This window comes from Lepidochelys olivacea (assembly GCF_965140295.1).
Source record: "Lepidochelys olivacea isolate rLepOli2 genome assembly, chromosome: 1".
NCBI lineage: Eukaryota > Metazoa > Chordata > Testudines > Cheloniidae > Lepidochelys > Lepidochelys olivacea.
The window spans coordinates 5,212,212-5,225,942 of NC_140411.1; the positions used below are offsets into that span (position 1 = coordinate 5,212,212).

Here is a 13,731-nt window from a genome sequence, read left to right on the forward strand (position 1 = left end):
CAACAATTAATTTTAAAAAGAATAAGGAAAAATGGGAAAGGTGAAAGGAAACACATCACCCCGCTCTGTGGCAGGGAACTTCGCAGTCAGTGTCTCTGGAACATCAAGGCAGTTCACAGTCTGTTCCTTGTGAGTGCCAGGCCTCCTGCTCAGGCCCTGGCTGTGCTGCAGGGAAGCTGTGGGTTGGACACTTGCTCTGGTGGTGGCCACACGCTCTGAGGCTCTCAGTGGTAGGACCCTTCTTCCCATTATTGCCCCTGCCGAGTCGGGGTTACGATACAAGTCTGGTCTGCGGAGCCTCTTGGCTGAGGCGTCTCCCTGTGCTGGGCCCACTGCCCAGGGTCCCCCTCGCTCTCCCCAGCTGCTCACCGCACCCAGCTCCGGACAGCTCCAGTCCCAGCTGCATCACGCGGTCTCTGCACGGCTGCTGCTGGTCTGCCTCCAGCTCCCTGGGCTGCTTCTCTGGCCCCTCTGCCTCTGGTTGCTGCAGCTCCGCTCCCAGGACACGTCTGCTCTCTCTGGATCTGGCCCAGCTCTGCCCCCCAGCTCAGCTCGGGCACCTGCTTTCTCCTTAGGTCGGCCCCACTCTGTCTGACCCAGGCAAATCCAGCTCACAATAAGGACAGGACCTCCCTGGCTTCCTGACTCCCTGATTAGCCTGCTTGCCCTGTCATTCAGGCTGACCTGGAGCATTGGCCTCTCCCCATTCTTCCTGGGGGCTGTCAGTCTCAGGGTCCTGATTCCCCATCGACCTTTCCCCCTTTTTAGTACTGGGAGCTGGCCACTAAAACACCCCCACTGAATGTTAATAAGGGGGCAACAGTCCCCTTACACAGGCAGGGGAGGAGGGCACCAATATGAGGGGGCAGATAGGGGGGCTATCAAGGACTTGGGGGGGTCAGTCACCAACCTAGGATGGATGTCCAGCTCTTCTAGCTGCTCTAGGGGAGGGAAGGTCACAATAACATCAGGGGGGTGCAGTGATCAACCAAAACGGGAGAGGGACCCACAAGCACATGGGAGGGGGCATGGGTACACAAAGGGAGGGCCAAACAGGGCAAGGGGGGGCAGCAAAGGAAAGGGAGCAGCCAGGCTGGGGGTGGGGCAAGGGAACCAAGGGGCCCAAATGGAGGAAACAGGCATGGCAAGCCAGGAAAGCCACTGAGTCCTGGTGGCAGGAGCTTGAGGTAGATGGTCTGTGGCTGGTGGGAGTGGTAGAGGGGACAACGGTGGCAGTGGGATTCAGGGGAGGGACACAGATGGCACGGGGGCAGGCTCCATGCCACACCCACTATGTCCCCACAAACACAGTCAGGTCCCCCACCACAAAAGCGCAGCTCGATAATCACTCCGTCCTCAGTGGCCCCCTCCACAGTGGTTCCCAGAGTCTCCGTGCGCTCCCCCAGCAGCCGACGGTCCTGTCAGTCCTCTTCTAGCACCAGACACCAGCAGCTCCCCGGGACAAACACAACAGCAGCAGCTCCAACAACCCTGGCAGCCAGGCAGGAAGGACCCCTCACAGGTGGCAGGAGTGGGGTCCTGACTTCTTCCTCCACAGGTGATGGGTGTTGGGGGCAGGCTGGCAGGCTGGCAGGCCCCACTCCTCACTCGGCAGCAGTGGCAGCAGCAGCAGTAGTCCTCCAGGGAAGGAGAGAGCTCCAGCCAGCAGCAACAGCCCAGGGTGGCTGGAGAGGAGGAGGGAGAGCCCCAGCTAGCTGGGCAGCCCTAACAGACTGACCTCTCTCTCCAGTAGTGGGGTGGTTCCCTACTCTGGCCCTGACAGGGATGAGGCCATCCCGGGGAGAAGGCTGGGGCTGTGGGGGGAAACCCAGGCTGATGAAGGCAGCAGCCGCAGCTGTGGCTCCATCAGGCCCAGCTGGCCCCTAAAAGAGGTTGTGAGCCAGGAACCCAGTCAGTCTCCCTCTGCCTGTAGAGGGAGAAGGGCCTGGCTGCAAGGTGCCAAGCAGGTCTCCCAGTTTGGAGCAGGGCTCGGGAAGGGCCAGAGGAACTGGGAGCTTCGACTTGGAAAGCCTCAGGCTGCTTGTGAAATAGGTGCAGGGTTGCAGAGGGGCAGCCCATATGTAAGTGGAGGCAGCAGGTCCAAAACCCCCTGGCTGCTGATGAGTGGCATGTATGCTACAGTCTGCCCCCGATACAAGGGGCTAAGTGGGGACTGGCAGTAGCCCAGACTGAGGTGAGGTGGGGTTAGAGGCTGGGGGTTCCCCTGGTTGGAGAGACCCAGAACCTGAGATTGGGGTGGTACTACCAGGGGGGCAGCACCCCAGAGAAAGGGGCACCGGGTCCTGGGAGAGACACGGGGGCCAGTGGTAAGGCAGATAACTTCCCACGGCTCGAGGAGCTAATTCCCAACGACCAGGAGGAGGCCCAGCAGTGGTGAACCTGAACCTTTAAACATATAATAGCTTTTCCCTGTGGTATTTTATTATGGGGTTAGAGCACGAAACCTGACATGGTTTATTTGGCCTCTTGAACAAATGTTAAGAAATCAAAGCTTGGTCAAGCAATTGTCCACACAATTGATCAACAACCAGTATGAAACACTCCTTCCTCTCAAAAAGAGAACGAGAGTACTTGTGGCACCTTAGAGACTAACACATTTATTTTGTGGATACAGACTAACACAGCTGCTACTCTGAATCCTTCCTCTCACATTCAGTATTTAGACACAATGGAGCCACCCAGAAAAATAATTCTCCTGAGCAAAAATGCCGATGAATTTTATGAGCCTCCATTATTAAAGTTCGATCTTCATTTTGTTCTTCTCATTGTGCTCTGAAGAAAGATTCTGGAAATGTTAAATGCTGATTCAAAACTGCTACAATCTAAAGACAAAAAGAAAAGGAGTACTTGTGGCACCTTAGAGACTAACCAATTTATTTGAGCATGAGCTTTCGTGAGCTACAGCTCACTCTCACGAAAGCTCATGCTCAAATAAATTGGTTAGTCTCTAAGGTGCCACAAGTACTCCTTTTCTTTTTGAGAATACAGACTAACACGGCTGTTACTCTGAAATCTAAAGACAAACACCTATACAAAACAGACAAAACACAGAGCTATCCAAAGCAGCAGGATTACTTCTCAAAACCACCGAACTTGTAGCTTCATTTCAAATTCAGTTAAAAGAAGCCAAACGTTCTGAAAGTAAATTATCAGGAAAATGGGGAAGAGAAATCAAGTCTGAAGAAAAGTGCTTGAGACGGGCATAAAGGCAGGGAAGCAGCTCATTTTGTGGAAGACCAGGGAGCAGAGCAGACCTGCTATAGGCAGCAGCAGGGGAGAGGATCTGAGGGAAGGCAGAATCTCCCCCTGAACAACTGCCCAAAGATCCTTCCATGAGGGAAGGGAGAGCCTGCTGCAGGGACAGCCTGAGAGGGAAGCACTAATCTCTCATATGAATGCTGGACTTGACTGATCCCCTTTATTTGCTCTTTGGACTATCCCAGCAGGGGAGAGCCCTGGGACTGAGCTGGCCCTCGGAGGTTGGGCCACACCACAGGAAAAGGCAGTTGCTGCCAGAGAAGAAAGGAGTAAGACCTTGTTACATGCCACCACCAAAAGGTGCCTTGGGGTGAGCAGACACTCTTCCTGCTGCTTTACCCCAGACAGAGACCTGGGGGCATTCGCAGGGAGGTGGTAGGAAGTGGCCCCCACTTCCTCAATATCTTCTTCATCCATACCTCAGGATCTCCTTCCTTGTGCCTGATATGGTTTGTACTGCTCAGTTTCCCCAGCAGCGTGGCTTCCTCCTACAGCTCCTGATACGTGCCCCCACATGACTAACTGGGAGGCTTTTAACTACTTTCAGCCAGTCCCTGCTTGACTTCAGGTGTCCCAATCAACCTAGCTGTCCTCCCTGCCTTCTTGAAAGCTCTTCATTGGCCCCAGATGTCTTAATAGACCTGGAGCAGCTGCCATTTTCTTCTGCTGGTAACAGGGATTTGTTTAATCTTTGGATAATATATCTGTCTCCCACTACTTTCCTATAGCCATCTGGCCTTGCCCCGTCACAGAATGTTTGTGTGAATACAGTTTACTCATGCTCTGCTTACATATTCAGCAGCTACAGCGGTGTCAGAGTGATCAACTTTGGCTGGTGTTGGGTAGAAATCACCTTAGTGCTGGATGCAGCGGTATTGAAATATGGTTGCCAATGTTGTAATTATTGTAGGAATACAGGACATCAGTACTGCAATTACGTTGTTCCAAAGGAGGGGGCATGCTCAGTTGAAAGAACCTTGTTAAGCCAGAAGCTTGAATATCAGAGCCCTGTGAATGTATGAGGGGTGGGGACAGGCATTCCAATGAAGAAGCTGAAAACAGTTCCATTGGGTCCTCCCTGGACTGATTAAATCTGTTTCTCCCACTGTTCAAAGAAAGAGCTAAATAGGCTTCATTAGGAGCCTCTTTGTTACATGAAATGCTCAATCTGAGCTAACAGCAGTTGTGGTACGACTGTGTTTCTGCCCTGGCTGCTAAGAACTGAAATTACCGAAAGCTGAAATCACTTGAGATGGGACAGTGTTTCTTCCCTGCCTGCAAAGAGTTGGAAACTGCTACAACACTGATGTGCAGAGGTCACATCAGAGAGGCAGGTGGCAGCAGAAGGTGATTGAAATTCAACTGGTTGGTGAGGCAGGAAGGTGAAATGAGTGGCAGCAGCCCAGCAGTGGAGAGGCATGATGAGCAACCAGCAAGGGGATTTGTGGAGAGGCACGGCGAGAGTAGTGAGCAGGTGGCCGGCAGGAGCAGCAAGCAGGGGGCTGGCAGGAGCGGCTGGTGACCAGCCAGCAGCACAGGTGGCAGAGAAGAGTAGTGAGCAAGTGCCTGAGCAGCGCAGCCAGTAGGGTTCCTCTTTACCTGACCTGGGAGTGGGAGGGAGGTGAACTCTGCAGATGCACCTCTGAACTCTGGGTCTGCACTGAGCAAGCATAGCAACTGTGAGTGGGGTACAGAGAAGGATCGTGAATGGGAATTTTGAGTTGCTGGACTGAAGAACCTGAGGGTAAATATATGCTGCCCAACTTGCTTGCGGGGGGATGTCTTTTACTCAGGGTTTTTGCTTAGGACCAATGTTTGCGGGCGGTACCCAAATGAATACCTAGTTACTTCCCTCCTTTTATTAAAAGTTAGTTGTCTAGAGTGGGGAAGTATTGCCTCTCAGAGGTGCCTAAGTGTGGTGTGTACATTTCCAAGGTAATTGGGTGGGGGCTTGAGCCGGTTCTGTATTGTGTCAATAGAAAGGAACTCCTAGATATTGAACCTGGCCCTGGTTGCTGCTGGCTGTACCTGGAAGAAGAGTTACATATGGATAACCTAAATATTCCCAACAGGAAGAGAATCAGGAACTATTTTCCTATCATGGTGTGATTCCAGAGCGGAAAGGAAAACCTCGGAAAAAGGAACCACCTAACAATTTGCTCTTTAGAAGAACATAAGAACTATCTAGCCCTCTGACAGTGGCCAATGCCAGGTGCTTCAAAGGAAATGAACAGAAGAGCTAATCATCAAGTCATCCATCCCCCGTTTCTCCTTTCCAGTTTCTGGCAAAGAGAGGTTATGGACACCTCAGAGGATGGTTTTGAATCACACGTCCCAGGCCCCCTGCCAGCTTCTCGTTGTTCTGTGGTGATACTGCCAAGTCAGACACTGGCTTTTGCAGTGGCCACACACCCTCAGGCTCTAGGTGGCAGGACCCTTCTCCCCAGCACCTGGCCCTACATCAGATTGACGTCCTCTCTCCTGAGTCCAGTCTTCAGGGCCCTCTTGTCTGGTGACATCTCCCTGTGCTGGGCCCTCTGTCCATGGCCCCACCTTGCTCTCCTGAGCTGCTCATTGTAATCGGCTACCTTGTTACTAGTTGCCGGCATCCACTGTCCTGGCTCTGTCCCTGCAGCTCCCTACTCTAGCTCAGCCGTGGCTCCCTGTTGGTGCAGCAGGTTTGTGCGGATCCAGCTCCCGGTTCTGGTCTGCTCCAGCTGCAGCTCCCCAGCTCTGCTTCAGCACTGCTGCCTTCAACTCTTCTGGCTTGTTGTGTGTTTGGTTGTCATCCTAATAGCACCTTGTTGTTCCTATGGCAACTGAGTTAGACTATTAGGGGATAGCCCAGCCAGTTTGGGCTGACTTGGTTAGTTCAGTGTGTGGAAAATAAATGGCTGCTTTCATGGCTCACCGCTCTCTGTGTCTCAAGTGATTTCTTCCTAAAGTGCTGCCCCCAAGGATACAACAAAGTGGTGACGAGAATGGGATCCCTGTGCTGCCCCAGCCACAGAAGGAAGTAGAAGTCAAGGCAAACAAACAAAAAAAACTACCAAAATCTTTTAGCTGTTGGAAGGGGGTGAGAACTGGCTTGTTTGCACTGACTGTGCTGGCTTGTTGACACTGACTTTGAAACATGAAACTAAAACCATGGCTACACTTGAAGGGCCACTGGAACCTTTGGAGGAGAATGTAGTGCAGTGGCATGTGTATACTGAGCATTTTGAGCTTTTTGTTCTTGCAAATGACGTTACAGCAGAGAAGAAGGTGCCAATATTCTTAAGTGTTGTGGGAGCTAATACCTACTCCTGCTACGCAGCTTACTACACCCTGTTAAGCCTGAGACCAAATTTTACAGTGACATTGTGGAAATCCTGGGGTCCCATTTTTCCTCCAAACCACTGGTAATTCCTGAAGGATAGAGGTTCCACAAAAGACGTCAAAAAGAAGAGGAAACAGTTGTATAATTTGTAGCAACTGTAAAAAGGCTAGCAAAACACTGTGAATTTAAGGAGATATTAAATGATGCCCTGCGTGACAGATTAGTGTGTGGCCTGCACAGTGAAGCTATACGGAAGAACCTATTGACAGAGGCTAGCTTCCCTTACCGAAGGCTGTGGATATTGCCGTCTCCATGGAACTCGCTACAAAGGAGGAGCAATCCAGTGGTGCATCCCCTAGGGTGCATAAAATGTCACAAGAAACTTCCCACAAAACTGTGCAGAGACAGGAATGTTGCCACTGTGGTAAGCCGGGTCACAAGGCATCACAAAGCTGGTGTAAGGACCTGGTGTGTCGACACTGTGGGAAAAAAAGGACACATTGAGTGTGCCTGTAAACAAAAGAAAAAGGGGCTGTGATCTGGCTGACCAAAAAGGAGAACACGTATACCCTAGAGCAGACCCAGAATGACCAAGGTGACACCTCATCGCAAGAAGAAGAGCCACTCCACGTTTTGTCTTTGGCAGTGGGCTCACATGAATACTGGGTAACCCCGTTGTTGGATGGCAAACCTATACGCAAGGAACTGGACACCGGGGCAGCCCTCTCGCTTTTCTCTAAGACTGTGTATAAAGAAAAGCTACAGCATTTTCCGTTTAAGGCAACAAAAGCTGTTCTGAAGACGTATACGGGAGAAGCTGTGCCCATGTTGGCCAGTATTGATGTTAAGGTGGAGCTCAAAGGACAGGCTGCTAAATTGCCAATATTTGTGATGACAGGTAGTTACCCAGCCTGAATGGGTAGGTCCTGGCTTGGGAAGTTTCAGCTGAACTGGACAGAAGTGCACTGAAGGACAAAAGAAAAAACCGGTCTGACCGCTATACTAAGGAAACATGCTACTGTTTTTGGAGAGGATCTGGGAAGTATGAAGGGAATCACTTTCACACTGAACATGAAACCTGACAGTCAACCAAAATATCTGAAAGCCTGAACTGTGCCACATGCCATCAGGACAAAAGTTGAAGCGGACTTGGAGTGCCTGGTCACCAATGGAGTCCTAATACCAGTTACCCATAGTCCATCGGTCACTCCTATCATTCCAATCATGAAGAAAGATGGCTCCCTGTGGATTTGTGGTGATTTTAAGGTCACTGTCAAAACAGTTCTGTGTGCAGAGCAATACCCGTTTCCCCGCATCGATGACCTCTTCGCGGGCCTGGCTGGGGGACAAAACTTCAGTAAGATTGATCTGAGTCAAGTGTATTTACAGATGCATATCGATGAAAAGTCCCAAGAGCTGTTGACTATTGTGACTCATAAGGGCCTTTATCTATACTGGCGCCTACCCTTAATGTCTGTTCCCACCCTGTTCCACAGGGCTATGGACCAGATCTTGTGTGGCTTGCCAGGAGTTCAGTGCTATCTGGATGACATCCTGGTAACTGGAAGGAATGAAGAGGATCACTTAAAGAATTTAGAGGTTACCCTACAAAGACTGGAAGAGTATGGCCTACAAGTCCGCAAAGACAAGTGTGAATTCTTCCACCCCTCTGCTGAATATTTGGGATACATCATTGATGCTGAGGGTCTTCATAAGGCCCCTGCAAAAGTTAAGGCTATTGTGGAGGTTCCCCCACCTCAAAATGTTAGCCAGCTGCGCTCGTTTCTATGACTATTGAACTATTATGGAAAGTTCATCTCACAGTTAGCCACGCTGCTAAAACCACTTCACGAACTCCTTGGGCAGACCTGGAAATGGACTGAAGCCTGTAATGTTGCATTTAACAAAGCTAAAAATGCATTGCTAAATTCTGAAGTTCTAATGCAGTTTTATCCATCCTTACCCCTACAATTGGTCTGTGATGCCTCCCCTTATGGAGTGGGTGCAGTCGTGTCACACATTATACCTTCCGGAGAAGAGAGACCTATTGCTTTTGCTTCACACACTCTAAGCAAAGGAGAAACTAACTATGCCCAAATCGAATGTGAGGTATTGGGAATCATTTTTGGAATTCAGAAGTTTCATCAGGACCTGTTTGGGCGGAACTTTACTTTTCTTACAGACCATCGCCCTCTGACGTCAATTTTTGGACTCTACCCAGCCATTTCCCCGTTAGCTGCTAGTCGTATGCAACGTTGGGCATTGTTACTTCAGCGCACACATAAGAAATCAAAAATCGGAAATCCACTCTGCTCGGCAATGCAAATGGTCTCTCAAGGTTGCTTTGCCAGTCAAACATCAAGATACTGCCCAAATGGAAGTCTTCTACTTTGAACACGTAGAGAATACACCCATCACTGCTACTCAGATAAAGAAGGCAACTCTCGTTGACCCAGTATTGTCCCAAGTTATGGACCTGGTGATGCATGGAAAATCTCGACGAACCTCTCCGGTCTCACCGGACCTTGTTACCTACATGTCCAGGAGCACAGAGTTATCGATCTAATCTGGTTATTTGTTGTGGGGGAGACGTGTCATTATCCCACCACAACTGAGATCACAGATGTTAGAACAGCTACATTCTGGTCACTGTGGAAAGTGCCCATGAAGGAAATTGCACGAAGCTATTTCTGGTGGCCTGGATTACACAGTGCTATTGAAGAGAAAGCAAGAGCTTGTATGTCATGTCAGGGTGTCAGGAATTCACCCCAGTGGGTGCTCCTACACCCCTGGGACTAACCTGAAAACCTGTGGCAACATATTCACGTTGACTTTGCTGTCCCTGTTGAAGGAAGCATGTTCTTAGTGGTGGTAGATGCCCATTCTAAATGGCCAGAAGTCTCCAGAATGCAGTCCACTACTGCAGAGAGTACTATCCAAAAACTACGGGGACTCTTTAGTCGTTTTGTTCTGCCAGAACAACTTGCGAGTGACAACAGACCGCAGTTCATCTCTCAGGAGTTTCAAAAGTTTATGAAGGCAAATGGGATACACCACATCACTACAGCACCATATCATCCATCGACCAATGGATTAGCTGAAAGATTTGTGCAGACAATGAAACAAGCTTTGAAATCAGCAAGGGGACAACACTCCAATGGCTGGATCTTTAGCTAGGGTGAACCCACGGTGATGGGGCAAAATAATCCCCGGGGTTTAGCCGGGAATGCAGGCAGTCTACCCTCATTCTCTAGTTTAGTGTTTGTTTTATTTAGGAGATGTTTTTATGAAGGGGGGAGGAATATGTTGTGTATTTGGTTGTCGTGGTAATAGCAGCTTGTTGTTGCTATGGCAACTGAGTTAGATGATTAGGGGGTAGCCCAGCCAGTTTGGGCTGGTTCGGTTAGTTCAGGGAGTGGAAAATAGATGGCTGCTTTCACGGCTCGCAGCTCTCTGTGTCTCAAGTGATTTCTTCCTAAACTGCTGCTCCCAAGGATACAACATGGCTGAGTGCTGCTTTTGTGACCACAGCCAAGTTCTCCCCTCAGGGATCCTTCTCTGGACCTTTCTTTTTATGGCTGCTGCTGCTCTGCCTCCAGCTCAGCTTGAGGTACTGCATCAGGTTTGCCACATTTTACTGCTTTAATAGCCCCAAGTAACTTAAAAACTAATCTAAAAGTAGCCCAATCTCTTTCTTGAAACAAGGGGGTGGTTCTTTTAATAAATGCATTGCTCTATACATCAAGTAACAAAAGAAACCTTTTCTTAGATACCTAGCATAGATCTGATTTAGAAAAGAAAAGAAAAGAAAAGAAAAGAAAAGAAAAGAAAAGAAAAGAAAAGAAAGCTACAAGCCCCAGAAGGAGTTTTTTTCCACATAACCTACAAATCTATGAGATGACAATCAAATTCAAAATCAAACCCCCAGTACTCGTCCTTGAATCCTGGTTGATAGGTGGCTGGTGTTTTAAAGAAAAAATAGCAAATTATGTTGTTAAAAATTGCCTTGCCCCAAGGGAGCCCGAAACTTCTGTTGTGTAAAAACAACAATAACATTATTATATTAGGTTTCAGAGTAACAGCCGTGTTAGTCTGTATTTGCAAAAAGAAAAGAAGTACTTGTGGCACCTTAGAGACTAACCAATTTATTTGAGCTTAAGCTTTCGTGATGAAGTGAGCTGTAGCTCACAAAAGCTTATGCTCAAATAAATTGGTTAGTCTCTAAGGTGCCACAAGTACTCATTTTTATTATTATATTATATATTTCTAATTGTATTCAATGATGCTAGTCAATGTCCATATTGTGAGATGCATTATTTTGTTACTATTAGTCCCTAAAAGGCAACATTTCCTCCTCGGTGTCTTCCCTGGAAGTAGGATGCTTCTGGTCATACATATCAGCAGTAACCAGTGCAATCATTCTTTCATTGTTGCAAACTCTTCACAACAGATTTTGTATCATTGTATATTTGCAAAAATGAGATATCAGCCAATCTAGGTTGCGAGAGACTCAGGAAGGCAAGCGATTCAATCACCTGGACATATAGTGGCAATCTCTGTTTCATCTGTTTCACAAACTCCCCTTAAATTTAGAGTAATATGGTCCAGTTCTCAGAAACACATCCTTTCAAAACTCTCACCAAGAAGCTCTACTAGAATGCCCTCAATTCCTGCAGCACCTTTCCTGTATTAACATTTTCCAACCATAACATTGAGTTTATCCTCCAAGGTTCAAGAAGGACTGGACGTAGAAAAATCAGGTATATTTCAGCACTGTCCTTACTTTATTGTCTTTGGCTATCAGAAAGCATGGCTTCAGTCTGTCAAACTGAACAAGATACCGGTTCAAACAGGGTATAATGGAACGCCACCTTGCTTCAGAAAACTACCCTATCTTCTGTTGGTTTGAAAGTCACGGAAAGAACAAGTGACAGGGTTTCTGGGTCTGAGGGCTGATAGATGACACTGAGAGAGATCAGGTGATGGAGAGAGAGAGGGAACTTAGCAGCAGAGAGATCAGTACTTGGTGAGACAGTGATAAGAGCTTAGGTGTGATGAGCTTTTCACACTTCAACTTCCACAGTGCTGAGCTCAGCCAAAGTAGGACAGAGCACCCTTGATTAACAAGATATACTTTCACCCTCTTGTCACGAAGGCTTAAAATCAGTGGCACCGGGCAATCATATTCTGCAAGTGCACTTACACAATTTCTCACGAAGCTCGAAGGTTTTGGCCCCATAAATGATAGGATTGAACATGGGGAGGAGGACGTAATATAGGTTGGTCAAGATGATGTGAAGATGGGGAGCAATTCCCTGACCAAAGCGGTATGTCACAGTGGAGAAGAGGAAGGAAGGATAAGACATCTTCATCACACCGATATGGTCTGTGCAAGTGGTGAAAGATTTCTGGTGGGCTTTCTTGGAGGATACTGTGATGAACAGACCATAGGACAGGGCAATAAGTGTCAGGTCTAACATAGTGATTACAAATGCTATTAGCAAACCATACATCCTGTTGACTGTAATGTCACCACACGACATCTTCACCATGGCCATGTGGTCACAGCATGTATGTGGGATCATGCGGTTGGCACAGAATGGCTGCCTCCTCAGGAGCAGGGGCTTGGGAAGAAGGAAGAGAACAGCTCTTATCAAACCCACTAGCCCTAGCTTAGCTATTCATGCATTGGTGATGACTGTGGCATATCTCAGAGGGTTACATATGGCAACACAGCGATCAAAGGCCATTGTCATGAGGATGGCTGAATGCATAACAGTATGCAGATAAAGGAAGAACATCTGGATGTGACAGCCACCCAGAGTGATACCTTTCAAATTGAACCAAACGATGCACATTACCTTTGGCACGATGGAAGTAGATGTGCCGATTTCTGTCAGTGCCAGCATGGAGAGCGGCAGGTACATCGGCTTGTGCAAAGTCTGCTCCTTGGCTATAACATAGAGAAGCTTGAAATTTCCCAGCAGGCCCATAATGTAGAAAATAGAGAAAGGGATGGAAATCCAGATGTGAGCAGGTTCCAAGTCAGGGATGCCCATTAGAAAGAATGCTGAAGCGTCAAAGTGTGTGAGGTTGAAAACTGCCATCATGTGTCGATCAGGGTCAGAAATGACCAAGGTGCCTGTGAAGGACAGCAAGTGGGTGGTGGGAGGGGGTTGGGGGTTTACACAATTTATAACAAACTGTATGGCAAATGTTTTATACTTATTACCAATCTAGAAAAAGGGTGTTGAGCAGTGATGTGGCAAAATATGCAGATGGCACAAGATTATATAGGTCCTAGTCAAGTCCAGAGAAGTCCTCAGAGAGAGCTAACCAAGCCAAGTCAATGGGCAGCATAATGGCAGATGAACTTTAAAGTCTAAGAAAAACATTGGCATCCAGGAGGAGAGGGATGGGAAACCATACAGAAAATACAATGCCATGAGATCAGTCAGGTGATGTTTCACCCTCCTCTGGACTCCTCTGTGTAGTACTGAGAACCATACTCACAGTGGATATTGCAGAACTAGAGGGGTTCAGGCAAGAGCAATAAGTAGGCTCAAGGGCCTGAGGAAGCTCTCAGCTGGAGAAAGGGTAAAAAGACTGGGATTGTTACCTTACAAAAGAGATCAATTAGAGGGGAGATGTGAAAATCTCTAAAATACTGCCTGGTAGAGAGTAGATTGAGAATGTATTCTCCATGTCTCCTAACACAAGATCAAGAGGACATTCAATAAAAGTGAAACATGGCAAATTCAAAACTAATAAAAAAAGAGTGCTCTCTTGACTCAATGCCTAATTAAACTGAGGAACTTGTTGTAACAAGAGGTAGTTGAGGCCATGGGCTAAGTGAGAATCAGGAAGGATTTGGACATTTACCTGGATAGCGAAATTAGCCACTTACAATATTTATAGCTAAAGACATATTTTGAAAGGCCTACCCTCGAACATGCTTTAGGGCACAAGCCTATCTCCAGCTGTTAGACATTAGGATGACACATTCAGGATGGATAAGTCATCCCCCTATCCAACTATTGCTTGGTGTCTTACCACTTCTTCTGCAGCACCTGGGGCTTTCAGTATCAGAGAGAGGAAACTGGACTAGATGAACCATAGGTCTGATCCACAAT

The 13,731-nt window shown here is 48.0% G+C and overlaps 2 protein-coding genes across 2 annotated transcripts in view; one reads left to right on the forward strand and one right to left on the reverse strand.

The window, feature by feature from the left end:
* LOC311514510 (olfactory receptor 52N4-like) overlaps positions 1–12,705 on the reverse strand; it is a gene marked incomplete at both ends in the record, with an annotated part of 53,685 nt that extends 40,980 nt beyond the window's left edge. The window contains one exon of the mRNA XM_084617074.1: positions 12,308–12,705. Within this exon, the coding sequence (XP_084473200.1) occupies positions 12,308–12,705 (398 nt within the window). The remainder of the gene's footprint in view (positions 1–12,307) is intronic.
* Positions 1–13,731, forward strand: part of LOC311532985 (olfactory receptor 52P1-like) — a gene marked incomplete at its 3' end in the record, with an annotated part of 76,613 nt that overhangs the window by 14,085 nt on the left and 48,797 nt on the right. The window lies entirely within an intron of this gene.